Source organism: Dermacentor variabilis, chromosome 3 (genome assembly GCF_050947875.1).
Source record: "Dermacentor variabilis isolate Ectoservices chromosome 3, ASM5094787v1, whole genome shotgun sequence".
In the NCBI taxonomy this organism is placed as follows: Eukaryota; Metazoa; Arthropoda; class Arachnida; order Ixodida; family Ixodidae; genus Dermacentor; species Dermacentor variabilis.
The window spans coordinates 75,814,808-75,832,795 of NC_134570.1; the positions used below are offsets into that span (position 1 = coordinate 75,814,808).

Below are 17,988 nucleotides of genomic sequence, written 5' to 3' on the forward strand. Positions count from 1 at the left end.
CCGGCTGACTTTTAGCAACCTATTAAGTCCGTCTGACGTGGGTGCGATGAGCAAATCTGCAGATAGCTCTTCTAACTTTCCCGCATCGGTAATTTCCTCTCCAGTATCTGGTGCCTTTAACGTTACAGGCTCAATTTTATTCAATTCGGGCGTGCTCTGAATATCAGCTTGCTGCGCCTCTGACCCTTTTTCATTGTTCGACAACGTCGGCGCCGCAACTACCGCCTTTGCAGCGAGCTCCCGAACCTTCGATCTGGTTAAGGCCTGAACGCTAGCCTCACCAAACAAAAGCCCCTTCTCGCGCAGGAGGTGATCGGACCTGTTCGAAAATAGGTACGGGTACTGGGGGGGGCAGCATAGATGACACTGCCGCCTCCGTCTCAAGCGCTCCGAAAGGTCCTTCAATAAGCACTTTTGCTACGGGCAGACACACGCTGTGAGCTTCCACGGCTTGCTTGATCCATGCGCACTCGCCCGTGAACATATCGGGTTCTACGTAGGAGGGGTGAACTACATCCATCGTAGCTGCGGAATCGCGAAGCACTCGGCACTCTTTCCCGTTCACGAGGAGGTCTCGCATGTAAGGCTCGAGAAGCTTCATGTTCTCGTCAGTGCTGCATAATGACAAAAACACGACTTTTGTTTTTGTTTCCGGACACTGCGCCGAAAAGTGACCCGGCTTCTGGCACGTATAACAAACGCGCGCTGGCCTCGTCTCGAACCGCTTTCTGCGTTCGGCTTCGGCTGCCGCCGTCTCCTTACGTTCGGTCGGACTGCTTTCACTCGCATCCGCACTACGTGTGTCCCCCCTTGCTCTCATGGGTGTGAACTTCGGCCTCTCAAACTTGGAGCCAAATTCACCCTTTTGACCGTCCTTAGCTCCGCGAGCCCGACGCGTCACAAACTCCTCGGCTAGCTCAGCGGCTTTAGCCACCGTACAAACGTCTGGCCTATCCAAGACCCAGTACCGCACGTTCTCAGGTAACCGACTATAAAACTGTTCCAGCCCGAAGCACTGCAGAACTTTCTCGTGGTCACCAAACGCTTTCTCTTCTTTGAGCCACTCCTGCATGTTTGACATAAGCCTGTAGGCAAACTCTGTATATGACTCACTTTTGCCTTTCTCATTTTCCCGAAACTTCCGACGGAACGCCTCCGCTGACAGCCTGTACTTTTTTAGCAGACTCGATTTCACTTTGTCGAAATCCTCTGCCTCCTCTCTATCCAAGCGAGCGACTACGTCGGCCGCCTCGCCGGGTAACAAAGTGAGCAAGCGCTGTGGCCACGTTTCCCGAGAGAACCCCTGCATCTCGCACGTTCGCTCAAAGTTAACCAGGAACAAACCAATGTCCTCTCCAAGCTTAAACGGCCGCATCAGGTCAGTCATTTTGAACAATACGCGTTCTCCTGCACCGTGTGCCTGACTTCCATTACGAGCGCGTTCGATCTCTATCTCGAGACGCTTCATTTCCAAAGCGTGTTGACGGTCGCGCTCTTGTTGCTCTCGCTCTTTCTGTTCTTTAAGTTCGCGCTCCTGTCTTTTTGCCGTCTCCCTCTCCTCAATGGTCTCAAGGCATTCCGACAGCTCGTCATCCTCAGCTTCTAACTCAAGAATAGCCCTTAGCAGTTCTGGTTTTCTGAGTTTGTCTGAGACATCCAGACCCAACTCTCTTGCAAGCTCCAGCAATTTCGGTTTGCGCAACGACTTCAAATCCATGGCTGCTCTGAATGCTGCTTTCTCTACTGCCTATTATTGTCTTGCCGCAAACTAACCCGGCAGCAACGACAACCACAATTACCAGCTCTGTTTCTGACACTAACAAAAGCCTGGCAAAGCTCAGAAGAAGAAAGTCCCGCACTCACCAAACCTCGCAGCCAAGAATTCAGCGCAGTCGTTCCGCTGCAGGCAACCAGTCATCACACAGGGCTCGTTGCACTGCTCCCGGATGGTCGTTGTGCTGCTCAGCATACAGTCAACTGCATATCTTCGCTGCTGGCCTCCGTTGTCGCGATCTCACCGCTGGCAGACAGTTGTTGTAACCTCAGCGCTGACGCCCGTTGTTGCACCTGGGTCGCAAGCCCCAAGGGTAGCGTTGGCCTGGCGGCCTGGGGCACAACTGGAAGCATCCGAAGGTCCCGGCAAAGCATGAGTCGACTGGTAACAGAACAACTTGTTTATTCTAGCATCGCAAAAGAGCGGGCGGTCAGGTCGACCGAAGTGGAGAGACGGGAGAGCACGTAACTCAACTGAAGAAATCGGAGCCTCCTCCTTGGCGTCCGGGGGCAGCTGCTTTTATACTGTCGCAGTTGAGGGCAAGAAGGAACGCCTCTATAGACGCGCACGTGACTGTGCCGCTCGGGCACGTGGGGACGAGTAGGTGACGCATCCGCCGGGCCGGCGCCGCTCGGGCACGTTGGGAAGAGTAGGTGACGCATCCGCCGGGCCGGCGCCGCTCGGGAACGTTGGGAAGAGTAGGTGACGCATCCGCCGGGCCGGCGCCGCTCGGAAACGTTGGGAAGAGTAGGTGACGCATCCGCCGGGCCGGCGCCGCTCGGGAACGTTGGGACGAGTGGGTGACGCATCCGCCGGGCCGGCGCCGGACAGACCTCCTCGCTTCACAGTTGGGGGAGCTCCTCTCCCCGGCTGCCGCGCTTTGACAAGCGTGGGCACCAACATGCACACACACACACACGCACACCGAAGACACGTGGCATTGGAACATGCCTGGACGCGCTTGGCGGGGAGGCGTAGCAGCGGCGCCGAACGGGCCAAAATGTCTGCCGCTTTGACCGAAGCCCCAGCGTCCGTTGCATCCGTGCCGGCTATACCGCGCGTCGTAGGCGAAACGTAACAGAACCTAAATGTAGCTGCTTTCAATGGATATTTCAATGCGTTTTCAATCTTTCAACAGAAATCATCGCTCAACGTTTTTGGGAAGCTTTTATCTGAGATCTTAAAGGAGAATTTAAAAAAATGTGGACAGAGAGAGAGAGGGGGACCGACAAAAGCAAACTAAAACAAGCAAACAAATTCAACCCCTGTAGCGCTTCCGAAAGGGTGTCCTCAGTGGCGTAGCTAGGTCGTCTGGTACCCGGGGCCCATAGGTCTTCTGTCACTCCCCCCCCCCCCGCCCCGGGTGTAGCCGGCGGAAAGAGGGGTATGTTCAGACGTATATGACACCCCCCCCTCCCCCCACTGGTCTCTTGCACCCGGGGCCCACGGCCCCCCGGCCCCCCCCTGTTGCTACGCCACTGGGTGTCCTAGAGATTAAGTCTATTGTCTTGCTCCTCAGCAGGTATAACACTGAGCGTTTAGATGTTTTTCCAGTGGACGGGGTTTCCTCAGGTACCCCACAGCACGCTCTTTATACACACTGGAACTACGCTTTCTACGCGGTGAAAAATTTCACAGCATGGTTGCCCATTAAGCACCGTTTACTAGCTTCCACATACTCGATCGGAGGAACTCGGTGAGCTCCTCTCTGAAAGCAAGCTGTCCTAGTCAGACATATAACTACTTCAGCGAGACCTGACCGATAATCTAATGTTGGGGAAGCAGCACGCTCAAAAGAAAAAAAGGAGAAAAAAGAACGTTCACAAAAACAATAATGATGAGGACATTCACAGGCACTGATCATTCATGTTGGCGTGAACGTGTGTCTTCAAAGTGCGCTGCTTCACCAAAATCATGGATCACCATGCTCAGTACTTAATAACAAGTACTTCTTAGTGCTAGAATATGCGGATTTGCACAGGATGTGTACAAGCAGCAAGAGATCAGGCAGCTAGCCAAGCTCTTGCAGAAGATTGGGCTGAAACTGCATCACGTGCTTCCATGAATTTGAGATGGAAATCTTTTACGCTGTATGCGTGTTGTTGAAGCACCAGCAAACGAAAGCGACGGACCCACACAGGGGAAGAAAGTCAAATTGACTGTCGATGTTAGTGGTGGTGGTGGTGGTGGTGGGGGGGGGGGGGTAAAGCTTAAACAACTCGCACTACAGAGCGCGCGCTGAAATGTATTAGTTACGAGGTATTGATCGTTAAAGCGGCGTGTAAACCTGCAACTAAAAATCAATTTGCAATTTTCCTCGCGCTTGACTTGATCACACGATACGAAACTCCCATAAACCTGCTGAGCACCCTCACATCGCATCGTACAGTAAAATGACCAATAAGTTGGTGCTAGAGAAATATGAAAGTATTTGGCTGCTTGATGTTTAAGCTGTCTAGTAATGTAGTGCCACGTAAAATGCTCCATGTTGCTCAACAGCTGGGTGCTTTATACTCAAAAGTAACGTTACCATTGCTTCATCGTGTTTCATCCATTGAAATGAACTTTTATTGTGTTCTTTTATGTCGTTATTATTATTATTATTATTATTATTATTATTATTATTATTATTAATATTATTATTATTATTATTATTATTATTATTATTATTATTATTATTTCAGTTCTTTTGCGAACCGATGTATGATTTGTACTGATTTCCTATACGATATATCGTTTAAATTTCGACTATTCTCTTGGGTTTGCCTTACGCCGGATTGGGTAGTAGACGATTAAGGAGTCGGTCAGGCATTACTTGCAGAGCAAGTTAGCTAGCGAAGTGATCCCCCTAACAAGACTGATATTTTTTGGGCTAGTTGGTTGAAATGAATATTGAACGGCAGCGCAATTAAACCACGCGCGTACACAGACAAGAAGAAGGATCACGGGATACATCAGTGTCGTGTTTCGTGGTCCCTCTTCTCCGTGTAGGTATGTGGTAATTGCGCTGCTGTTCAAATATCTTTCGATAAGGCACCCTAAATCGTTTGCAAAATGAATACCTCGTGCTCACGCAACAACGCGACCACTCTATTCGAACCGGCGCATACTTCCCTTAATTTTCCCTTTACAGAACCGTAAGAGAAGCAGTGTGCATAGCTAGTGTCATCAGTGGCTACGGTGCGGTGATGGCCAACATGCAGCGTTTACCGGCGTGGGCATTAGAGAGTTTTGGACTAGGGGGACGCAAGGCGTTGGGAACTCCTAACCTAAAACTCTGTACTGAACTGTATGGCCAACGCGTGACCTACGCGGAACGGGGAAAGTTTATCTAGAGCACGCACCAGAAGGGACCGCTCTGCCGAATCAGTTGACGCCTAGCAACGTAGACAGCAGAGACGCGCGTCTCTGCTGCATAAATCGAGCACCTCTAAAAGGAATGCCTCTACAACGAAATGACCTGCATAACTGAGAATTGATTGTGTCCCGGCCAAATTTCCTATCTTTCATGTGCACTGTAAAGCAATTGCACGAATTTGCAACTGCAACAAAGGAAATTACGCGTCCCCGACGGATAACGTGTCGCTTTACGACGAAACCGACGTCGCCGTACCATCGCTATCCTCCGCAGGCGTCTCCATGGCGCGCTCCGAGCTATAGCGCGAAGGCAGCGTTGGCGACGCACTTGACTAGCGCACGCCGATGTCAGAAGAATGTATACAACGGGTGTTTCGGCGAACATTTTCAAAAGTTATTAAACATTTCTTGTGCCAGAAAGCACAATTCTAGTCCATGAGCGGGTCTACTCGAATAGGCGGGCATTACTTGCAGAAAGAAATTGAAATGATTAGTAAATTTTTATTGATTATTCGATTAAACAAGGTTTTAGCTAATTATCTTACGGCAGATATTGCAATTTGCACAGTCTAGCCGAAGACTTCGCAAGGCGAATCCACTTGGAACGAAGTCTTAGGATGGCACCAGTTTCGAGATATTAATTCCCGAACCTTGTGGACAAATGCACTGGCGTTCCAGTTACTTTTGTGCTTCAACGCATCAATACTAATAATAATATTTGGGGTTTTACGTGCCAAAACCACTTTCTGATTATGGGGCACGCCGTAGTGGAGGACTCCGGAAATTTTGACCACCTGGGGTTCTTTAACGTGCACTTAAATCTAAGCACACGGGTGTTTTCGCATTTCGCCCCCATCGAAATGCGGCCGCCGTGGCCGGGATTCGATCCCGCGACCTCGTGCTCAGCAGCCCAACACTTCAACGCATCAAACGACGTTTTGTTTTAAGAAAGTAGATGCAACCAAAGTGCATTTTTTACCTCAAGTCTGACGGCGCGTATCTCGTAAATGGTGCCATCCGCACAATTATCTTCAAGCGGATATGCCTCACATTCTCACCCGCTAGGATTTATAAATTGCAATATGGTGCCATAAGGTAATTAGTTAAAAATAAGTTAGTGCCTTTCTGTTAATTAGCCGATTATGTGTTTCAACATTTCTTGAAAGTAATGGCTGCCTCTCCCAGTAGACTAGTTCATGGACTAGAATTGTGCTATCTGCCACAGGCAATTTAAAAAAAAGAATTCGAAGAGTTCACTGAAACACTGTATAACCCTGCTGCATTGCTCCAGAAGTCGCTCAGCTCGTGCACTGCTTGTTGTGACGCATCAGTGCGTGCAACGGCTGACGACAAGGTCGCAGTTAATGACGATACGCGATGATCGATGTAATCGTAACTGACGACCAACGGCATCATCAAAGCCACCCACGGCGGAAAGAAGGCGAAATTCAACGAAGGCAACAGTGATATGGAGGTGCCGTAAAGGATTCAAGAATTTTGACGGCCGGGAGGCGAGATAGCGGCATTCGACGTTCTCCAGCTTTATCTTGTGCATCTCCAGCGTTTCGTCGCGGAGCGCGCTGTGAACCTCAGTGCAATAGGGTTGCCTACAGTGGCACCTTCAGTCAGACAAAATGTGCATAAAAAATTGGCTGCGGTTTAGCTGAGCTAACCCTGGATATGCAAAGCGAAAGCTTGGTTTAGCCTTGTTAAGTCTTGGCTTCACTTGTTTAACCTTTGATTTAGCTGTAAGTATTATACTTAGGTATACAATCATCGTTAAGTGAGTTATGATGGCTGTGCCTAGATCGGTGGCTAGACATGACTGATTAGGCTTGGGTAGACGTGCATCGTTCGACGATACCATGCCTGATGTGCCACAGGGAAACCGCAAGCGCTAGACATGAAAAGAGACGCCGCGAACATGTGCAGCGTCGAAGCACAAGCAGACAGGGCGCGAACGCTACATTGTGCGACGACTTTTGCATTCCTGACCCTCTCCAGTGAAGCAGCTCGCTGGGTGATATCCGCGGGCTGGTCAGACGCGCTTGGCGACGACGGCTCAAAGCCTCCCGCTCCCGCGCAACGCTCAGAGAAGACGGCTCGGCCATAGCCAAGCTCGCACTGACTACGCGAGCGCGGCGCTCCTCTTAAGGCCAGAATACATGGAGCGAATATGCGACGAATAGTCGGCGTTCGACGCCCGGCGGCGTACGCGCGACGCGCGGCGGCGGAGAAAACGTCGTTCGCCGCCGATCCAGCTGGCGCAGAAACGTTCGTCGGGCGGTGACGATACCGGAAGCGGCAAACGAGCAGCGCCCCAAAGCGAGCCAATCAGGTCTCACTATCCGCCCCGACTTCCGTCTAGGCTTCCCCGCTTGTCCGTGTATCCCGATCCCACTCTATCGTTCACGCCGGTCTCCCGCTTTTCGTATTCATGGCATCCAAAGCGGCGCGGCTGGAATTTAACAAGTTAATAACAGCCATGGTTAGACAAGCTCACGTGCGCTACTTTCGGGTCTGCTTGCTTCGGCCGCGCGCCGGCCGCGCGCGCGTTGAGCCACAGAACAGAGCCGCGGAGTTAAAGGAGCCAAAAGTTGTTTACCCGCCCAGTGTTGCCACAACGCATAGCATTGCCGCTTTCTTTAAACTACATCGGCACATGAATGTCTCAAACACATAAAAAAGACTAGAAATCATTTCTAAACAAAATTTTACGCGTTTTTAGAGTGTTCCGTAATTCAAAAGCAATAAGAATTGTCGTTAAAGTTTTTTTTTTGTGTCATGTGTTTCACTACAGCGCATCTGCCTCGTCTAGCCACACTGATAACAACGCAGCGACTCGCCGGCGGCGGCCGCCGTGCCTTCGCTCCATGTAGCGCAGCCCGACGAAAATACGGCGTCGCGCCGCGGCAGATTTTCTGCCGCCCGAACTTCGTCGTGAAAGTTCGCTCCATGTATTCTGGCCTTTAGACAGGCGCGCGGCGGGTCACGTGGTCAGGCGGCGACCAAGCTGCGGACAGCGCATGCGCCCAGCCGGTGGCGGCGCTGGAGCTCGGCGCGGCGAGTCACTTGATGCGTTGCCAAGGCTACGGCGCAGCTGCAGTCAAATGAAGGTCAAACTGCTGGCGACGGCGAAACTAGGCTCAACGCGGTTAGTAAAGCTTTCGCTTTAAAAAAACTCAGTGCCCTTCCACTCTGTGAAGAAGGATGACCAGCGAAGCTGTGTATGTGGGTCCTTTATTAGTGAAATGCACCTCCGCCGCAGGTCGGCCCGGCATTGCACTATCTGCGGGATCGGCCCACGTATGGGGAGTGCTTAACGTCTGCTTCACCTCCACCGCGGATCGTCCCGGTATTGCATAATCTTCGGGATAGGCGCACGTATGGAGAGCACTTAACGCCTTCTTCACCTCCGCCGCGGGTCGGCCCGGCATGGCACAATCTTCGGTATCGGCCCACGTATGGGAAGTTTCATGTTTACACACGGACATGATCCTGGGGGAACTATAGCCCTTAACAGCTTCGCTGTAATATTGAATACGTCCTTGTATTTCTTAATTAATAAATAACTGACGACGACGAAGGCGGGAGCACTGGCACGAGCGCTTTCGCGCGATAGCGCTGAGGGGCACCATCGACGCGATCCTGGGAAAAGTAGCCCTTAAAAGCTTCGCTGTAAAAAATTGTCGACTTGCTCCATTAAGCATTCACGTTAAATTGAATTCGGCTAGCTAAAGTCCGCTGTAGCGGCCGTAGGAGTCAATGAATATGAATGATTGTTACTCGCATTTATCTTTATAATTATTTCGTTGTAGCGTTTGCATGCGAAGGTTATACGGAATTTCGAGTCCATGGCTGGACGGAGCATACCCACACCAGGGTATGCTTATTTCTGCGGGGAGCATACCGTAAAGAACATTTCGCGTGGAATGGGGCTTATATGACCCTCCCGTACGTGCCACGGTGGGAATCATTATTGCCAGCCTCGAGAGCGTCGCTACAATAAATAAATAAATAAATAAATAAATAAATAAATAAATAAAGAATCAAACGCTCTATAAAAGCGAGGAGCGCTGAAAGGCTCGATGCAGAAGCCTATATGTTCTGTAGCTCTTGTCTCTATAATTGCAAGTTTGGTTCCTCGTAGCCGGAACATTCGTGTCTGCTGTCGTCTCGCAGTTGCCACAATGTATTATTTACCCTCTTCTCGTCTCACTCTGTGCGTAGGTCGTTCAAGGTATATGCAGAAACTACGACAAGTGCAACGAGGTGAGTAGTTTGCTGTCGTTACGCATGCTTATACATACTTAGTCGTCACATGACATTTTGCGAGACATTCGTGCAATCGATGCCCGGCATACCTACAAGACGCAACTATATATATATATATATATATATATATATATATATATATATATATATATATATATATATATATATATATATGAGAAAGATCATTTTCATTCATCATTTCTGTCATACTGACATTGCCGCACAAGCACGCAATGATTTCCAATGATCTCAAATTACGATACGCTTCTGTTCACCATCTTGAGTGTTTCACTGCGTGCAGTCTCGTTTCAAGAGTAAAGGACCTACGTTGCCTCAGACCACTAGCTGACTACAGGCTGTTTAAGACGGTTCCTTTGGTCGGCCACTCGTCTTTCGTTTTTGCGTCTTTTTCTGGCTCGCCATTTGCTTCCTCTCCCAGTTAGAGTGGCTTTTTTGGTATCGTAGAAGTGTAATGCAGCCAGACGATAGAGATAAATGTTAAGTGAAGCTATATCATTGGGCTTCATAAACAACGAAAAAGACACTACCGCCTTTATAAGAAACTTCCCAGGCCAAAAAAAAAATGCAACATCAAATAACCGTTGGTGATCATGCTGCCGTGAAGTGCCTGCTAGAGCTCGCCACGACATCACGGATTTTGAGACCGTCTGCTATGGCCTAACAGCAACAAATAGACCGCATTCTAAAAAAAGAAGAAGAAAGAAAACAAATCCTCAACGAAGCATGTTGCGAGGGCTTTCGCCGTTTCGGCGCGAATAAGAAAGATTGAGAGAGAAAGAGAGAGAGATACAGGGAGAACGAGGGGAGAGGTAGTTAGCCCTAAATTTCCTCCTGTAACAAGCGATATTCCTCCGGCAAATGAATGCATATAGCGTTCCGAATGAATATATCGTACGAGCCCAAGCTGAATTTACGTGTAGCCTTTTCAACGTCTCTTTTACAGCAACGGGTATATTCGCAGCACTCGCAAATCCAGACGTACCTTCGTAAACAAATACGCCGCAGTTTGAAGACGATACGAGAGTCTCGCTTGGGACCATGGATGAAGGAGAGACGTCAGACAGATTTCACTGTGCCACACGTTGCTAACTAGCACAGGAGGGTCTAATTTTATCGTTGACTTGGGCAGGTGTGTTCATCCGAAATAAGCGTCTTAGGCAGCCAGAAGCGAAACTTGGCTTAATATATCGCATATATTTGAGAGAGAGAGAGAGACAGTGAGGCTCTGCGTGATAGAAATGGAAAGATAATGCCAGCGATGTCTTACTTCGTCTGTCTTTCATTCAGCAACTCTGGCAACGGCTTTTTCTGAAGGTTTTTATTGTTTATTATTGTTTTGCAACTATCACTTGAGTGTATAACTACCTCAAGTTAGCAGAGCAGTAGACGACGGCGCACAGAGACACGCTGATCGTTGTCTGTAGCTCTGCTTGGCACACAAAACGAGAATGTATTGCTCCTTTTCGTTTTGCAGCTAGGCGAAAGGTGGACTGCTTGCTTCACAGAGATGACCACAGAGTTTTTGGTGAGTGAAGCAAGGCCTACAACTACACTCCCAATGTCTAGAGTAATGAAGAATATTCACGGATATATATATATATATATATATATATATATATATATATATATATATATATATATATATATATATATATATATGTAAAAAAAGAGCCTCATAGGTTGACCAAGGTCGCGTCCGGTTGGCTATACTCAACATATTTATGAAGAGGTCGTTAAACCCAATATTCCTCTAGACTTGGCGAAAGTGTTCTGTTGGGGGAAATAGAGAAAAAGTGAGAGACACACAAATCGTCGTCCCGTGAAGTTCATACACGACAACCTCGTGCATTTAACGCAGGTTCGCTCCGCTTAATATCCGTATTAGCTGCCACAAAAAAAAGATGTTTATATATGCAAACACTGTATCTTGGTCGTTTAGGTCAGGTGCTGTCCACAGCGTTTGGTGGAGGCCTATTCTGCTTCCGCACCAAGTGAGCGTTTCTGCATGAGGCGGGTACAAGGATACCCGGCCCAGTGCCCGGTGTTTCAGCGGTGCGTTGTTTGGGAAAGGCTCGCACAAACAGCAATATGCTTTCCCAGCAAGAATATTTTTAAAATATCATTGCGGATTTCGTTACTCCCTAATGCGGAATTTGAGCCTCGCCGCACACGTATTTTCATTTCGGGATATACTCGCTAGCGCGGATAATCCGTCTCGTGCGGCACGTTGCAAACGGAGCGATGTGTGACGCGACTGCCTCGCTAACCGGGAGAACGCGAGAGGCGGCGCCTGGGTTACGCGTAGGCGAGATTCACAGCTGTCGCCGCAGAAGGACCTCGGCTCATGCAGCGCTTTGTTTCCATAAAGACGACCCGCGCTACTCTGGCGCCATCTCGTAGCCATCGTCGCCGCAAAACGCCGTCTTGCACGGCACTAAGCTTTCTTTTCACACTTTTGCCATGCGCTCCTCCCCTTTCCACCTCATGGTTCCGCTGCACCCTCCTTCTCCGCTTTCCTCCTCGTGCGCTCTTCTCTATCGCAGTCTCTCATCTGCCGCTGCGCTCCGCGTTCGCTCTCATCCTTCGATATGTTCGTTCGCTTGGCTACGAGGGACAACGTCCACGCTCACCGCAGGAACGGGCCCCTAAGAGCTGCGCTCTAAAAAGCAAGCCATACGACTTTCAACAGTGAACTTCGGCGAAAACGCACCGGTTTTATTGCGATAGCAATTATATGGACAATCCCGGGGCATTTCGGCCGTCGGCGTCGCCGTGAGGTTCCGTATAAGGGAAACGCGTGAGGGCGAACGCGGTTATACCTCGCGTGCGCGAGCGCGAGAATGCGTGCCCTCTCCTGTCGCGCGCGAGGCAGGAGGGTAGGCGAGGGAGGGGCGTTCTTCTCAGGCATCTGCTACAGTGCCTCATGTCCTCCTCGCCCGTCGCTCTGTTCAGAGTGCGGACAACCGCGGCGTCTACTGCAGAGTTTGCCACGCGAATCGCAGGCACCGTCGTAGACGCCTTTGGCGGACGCCGTAGGGCCGCGTTGCCGGCGTTTGCGTGTCTTGAAAGCGATTTGCGACGTGGCTGAAGTGCGTGCGAGCGCGGGCCTCATCTTTAAAGCGATTTGCGATGTTTGCAGAGTGCGTGTAGTGTCGGTAGCTTTGTATGCGCTGTGTATTAGACGTTTCGCTTGCTGCTGCCGCGATTCCTCTCCATAATTTTACAGCGAGTTTCCGCGCTCATCGAGCGAGATGTGTTCATGTTTACCTGTGCGCGCGTGACACCGTGCTGGTTAATTTAGTTGAAACACGTTGGCGGGCTAGTTGGTTAGAGGGCTTCATCGCTATTATGGGCACAAAATGGCGGCAAAACAAGTGTTCGCTACAACTTTACCCTGTTATAGGGGTTCCCAGATTAGGTTCAGTTGTTGAACTCTCCGTAAGCGCCGTATCGACCTTTTTCACGGCGATCCTGTGGGCGCTGCCATGTTTGGTCACGCTGTGACACGTCCATCGCTTGCCTCAACTGCCTTGCAAGGCACCTTGTAAGCTGTCCAGTCTGTGCAATTTAGCTAGACCTGATAGGAAAAAGAAAATCGAGTGCAGCACTAACCACAGGAACAAGTTTGTGCCTTGTAGAGCGAATGTCATCTATGAGATTCCGCTGAGTTGTGGCAATGTGTACGTTGGACAAACAGGCCGCTGCATTAATATTAGATTATTAGAACATGCCAATTCACTAGATGATTCTAGAGGACAGCATCTTCCTAAGCATTGAAAGACCTGCAGGCATGACGGCAATGTTTGTACTCCACTTTGCGGCAGGACTAAGATTGTCGGACGCGCAAGTGATAAGAAAGAGCGTGAAGTAATCGAAGCTTTAGGAATCGCGAGATTAGGGCCGGATAAATGTGTAGTGAGGCTTCCATACATTTGTACCGCAAGGAGTTGGCGTTTCTAGGCTTGTCTACATGATAGCGGCATTGGTCTTTGCGGTTGGTGCGCATGCGTTCTGTTGTTGGTAGGAAAGTGGCGTTGGAGCATTAAACCAGTTGTTAGTCTGCGCCTGTGTCGTGTGGTTCTTTCTCTGTATTGTTCTTTTTTGTGCAGTTTTTCTTTGTTCTCATAATGTCATACCAACTAGCCCCTCACCGTACGCTTCTAGACCTCAACTGCCTCCCCGTTTACACTGGGTGTGTACGACGCCGGTTCGGCTTAGCAAACCTGTTTCGGGAGATATCGTAGACGGTCACGGGGTGGACGACACGAAACTTTGGTCACAGCTTCACAGAACACGCGAAAGCGCTTTGGAAGCTGATTAAGCCATGTCCAAACGGCGCGAGCAGCGTATATGGTGCTTTCTTGAAAAGCGAGGCTAAATATGTATTCTAGGCTATCCAAACTTTCCGCTCATAAACTGAATCAGGATTACTGCGTTTTGCTCTTCGTTCTTTATTTGGAAAATGTTTTGAAGCAGTGGCGTCACATTTCTGACTCAGTAAATTTCCTTGGTGCGCTCACTATCTGATTATTTCTGCCTAATCGCGCGCGGGTGAGCTGAGTTCCGATAGATTTGTTCTTGCTGCGCGCAAGGCTTGAAACGTAGCCGTTTTGAACATTGTAATACTTTGTAGCGAATATGTATTACAGCTAGTAACTCGCTTACTCTTATGGACTTTCACGAAACCGTCATCTTCAACCATTCATGCGCTATCGGTGTAGTCCGCCATTTACTTGCGCGCATATGGTGCGCATATATTCAAGTGTGTGCCCATTCACTTATTGACACGTTGGCTATAGAGTAGGCGTAATATTCCGTGCCAATTGGGGTAGATGTGTGTATATTACAGCGCTTTAGATTAGAGAGACGCAAGGCGCTGGGGTCCGCTAGCGCTTGGGGCCCCGACGCCTTGCGTGTCCCCCTAATATACTCTTCACTGTGCGCGAAACGTAATATGACAGGAAGCGGCGTTACTCCGTTTGCCATTGTTTAACGAGCGGTACTCACTCTTGCCGACGTTCTGGGGCTGAAGCACTTTCTTTGAAGGTTAGCGATACAACGATGGCGGATGAGCAAGTTTTTGTATCCTCGAAGAAAGCCGTACAGCTCGCAGTGCCGCTAACGCGTACGGACAGATGCAGCAACGGTGCACGAACTTGACTGCACATATTCATTCCATTCCTTAATATTCCAGTAACTATTTTTGCAGCCAACTACTGCACACGTTTTCAATCTACATGCTTAAATCCGGCATGATTGGAGCACAGCGTTAGCGAAAACTCGGTTGCATTTCCAACTGCCGATCGCACAGAAGCACGGTGTAAGCGGTAATGGTTTCGTATTCGTGCGCTGTCGCTGAGGCGACGCGCGGCGCACCGCCAAAAGCCCCATCTCGTTTCTTTTGAACAAACTGCTCCGCGAATATCGCGGGCGCCTCCGTGCCTTGGCTTGCCATAGCGGGAGTAAAGCCCCTACATCTACGAGCCACCGCCGCTTTCCTCGTCGGCGGAAACGTGTATGGAGGGGCTTTAAGCGGGAGCGCTGCAGGTTGGTTGGAACGCAGAGCTGCACCAGCGTGCAGCTCTGCGTTCGGGCCCTCCGACTTCGCAACTTACGAACGCAACTGGGGGGGTATCCCGAGTCCACCTAGTGGACTGTCCATTTCGGCCGCTGCTGATTGGATACAGCTGTACGAACGAGGAGGAGCCGAGCAGCCCCAGCGAATCAGCAGCGGCCGAAATGGACAGTCCACCCTCCTGCAGAATACCTCCCTTGTTTTCACAGATGCCTCTTTAATGTTTGTATAGCCTCGTGTTTAGCAGCTCAATTAAAAAAATGGCAGTGGCTTAGCTCAGCTATGCCAGGATATACGTAGCATAAAGGTACGGTTATGTTTGGTTAATTTTCCAGTCTTTTGCGCTGACTGGCAGCGGCTCGACTGTCCTTAAAGGGGCACTAAAGTGAAAAATTATTTCTTCTGCATCGGTAAATTACCGTTCTACAACACCAAAAACGCCACTCTTACAACGATAAGACGTTTGGTAAGCCAGAAAAAAAGCACAAGAACGAAATACGGGTGGCGACGCCTGCTTAATATCCTGCACCTGGGGGCTGTGACGTCTTGGATGTTGATGGCATCTTCTAGGGCCTACTAATTACATATAGCGGTACATATTGACTACATTGTTTTCTAAAGGAACCAACTATTAAACATGGCAAGTATCGGGAACCTTTATTCAGCCAAAGCGGCCCAAATGCGAAAACATACTTTGGAATCCCTGACGTCACGCTGACGTACCGGCGCTGGGGTTTCGGCGCGAAATTCAAATACTGATACTTGGACCTTCATTTCCTCATCCAATAATCAAACTATCTTTTTGAAATGATTGCCTGCAGGGCTCTCAAACAATGCTTCATTAGTCTAAACTGATTTATTGTTTCGGTTTAGTGTACCTTTAACCTCCATGTCGAGCGCGCTGCATCAATCGTCTCTCCCGCGCATTCTTACGCATGGTGCGCTCTCCTCGCGCATGCGCAATGCCGCGCGGGGCCGTAATCGCAAAGGCGCGTTGTCCGACGTTATCGGCGTGCGGGCGAGCGTCGTTAGACGCCGTGGGCGTCGGAGCGCGTTGGCCTGGTTGGCCGCATCTGGTTACGTTGGCGGCGCCAGTGCGTCGGCTTTGGTCGAACTATAGGCATAAAGAACGCTATAGGCGCTATTGTTCTCGTCAACGTGACGTAATGTGTGCGCGCGTTCACGCTACGTCAGACTATATTTAGGCCATAAATGCAGCAGCGGACGCACACGGCGCGTCTGCGGATACTGCGACGTCACACCTCTGGAATGCGCCGCTTGCGCAGTATGGCAGGCGCACACGCACGCGAAGCTCGGCTCCAACCCGCGTAGTGTAGCTTTACGCTACAAAACTTTACGGCGCTGTGCAAATGGTGCTGTGCGCTGTTGGAGTCCTTAGTCCAGGGCCCCAGCAGCCCTGGCCATCCGCTACGTTCTACTAATCAGCTGTATCAGCTGTTGCTGATTAGCAAGTTGGTGCATTGGTGAAAGATTTGTGGTGTAAAGAAAGTGACAGAAAAAAGAAGAGTGACAGGGTAGGGCGCCTGGCGTCCTATCCTGTCCCTCTTGTCTTTTCTGTCATTTACTTTGGTTTTCGTACTAATTAACCGAATAATTGACGAGTACTAATAGTTGCTACTATGCAGCAGTCGTAGCGGTCAGCAGACCAACCAGCTAATTAGTTAAACTATTAGAACTAATTGTTGCTACTAATCAGCCATTGTAGCAGTCAGTAGGCCAATTAGTTAATTAAGCAATGAATCTTAACTAGCACTAATATTTGCTACTAATCTGTAGTAACGGTGAGCAGCCCAATCAGTGGAATTCTTTAAAATAGTAGGAATAAATCCAAGGCACCTTCTCTTGTTAGATATACACACTCTCAGCACTTTATTCCAGGATGAAAAAAAAGAAAGAAGAATGATGCTAGAACTATTTTCTTTCATCAGAGTGCCACATTCATAAGTGCAATGTTCAAACCTACACGAGCTTTGCTCACTTGCGAGCAGGGACATTACTTGCACATTCAAGGCCCGTTCTTCCTGCAGGAACCACGCTTAAAAATGCATACGCATCACCAAACAAAATTTGATGACATGGGCCTAAGCTCCTCAAAATGAACAAGGCATCCAACACGCACAAGAGTGTCACAAAAAGCACCGAGGCTGCAGCAAAACACGCATGTATACAGTGCTTACAAGCCGCAGACAGTGCTTCCCTGCACCGTGCTGACCAAGCAAAGAGTGACAGCAGCCACGAGATGCAAGAATCTGTGGTGGGTCCACGTGCTCACAGAAGTTTAAAAACTAAACCTTATCTGGTAACGCTGTGTTCGCTAGTGGCTAGATTCACTTGAGATGTGCGACGACAACGACGTCATGTAGTCAAACTCCACTTATACTAACCTATATGTTGAAGAGTTATACACGTTTTCTGAAAAAAATAAAAATAAAAAAGAATGCGAGATCGGGTTTCTTCCCAAGATTACAAATATAGCTTGGGTCAAAAACTGCATGATTGTGCTCACACTCGGCAATCATATATGTATTATGTGTTAAGTGCATTACTGAGCTGGAACAAAACGCTCGCAAATTATAATTTTACTTAAGCTACCATGTGCACTTCTGGAACTTCTACTTTCTTTGTTCCTATTTTAATTACAAAAAAACAGCAATGAGTAATCCTTGTGGGCATATTTACTTTTTACAGGCAACGATAAAGGACTTCCCGTACGAGCCAAGTATGATGGCGCAGAAGAGTGTGGTGAGTTGGGAAATCCTGACCTTCTGTAGCACATTAAGCTCACGAGCGACGTGTGCTTAGGCGCCACCATTTTCAGATACTAAAACCGAATTTGAAAGCTATAGCTCTGCGACTTATCAAGAACAGCACAGACAGTTCCTCTTAATGGCTCTACTCAGTGACCTCAAACAGCCTCAGTGAAGTTAGATAAAAGCTTCCAGCCTGAGGAGGCACAAGTGACCAA

General features: G+C 49.2%; 1 protein-coding gene across 2 annotated transcripts in view; it reads left to right on the forward strand.

The window, feature by feature from the left end:
* LOC142575889 (uncharacterized) overlaps positions 1-17,988 on the forward strand; it is a 42,611-nt gene that overhangs the window by 14,584 nt on the left and 10,039 nt on the right. Inside the window, exons 3-5 of one of the 2 annotated variants that reach the window (XM_075685661.1) lie at positions 9,362-9,403; positions 10,902-10,952; positions 17,712-17,765. In XM_075685661.1, coding sequence (XP_075541776.1) covers positions 9,362-9,403; positions 10,902-10,952; positions 17,712-17,765 — 147 coding nt within the window. The remainder of the gene's footprint in view (positions 1-9,361; positions 9,404-10,901; positions 10,953-17,711; positions 17,766-17,988) is intronic. The other variant, XM_075685662.1, reaches the window with a different exon arrangement.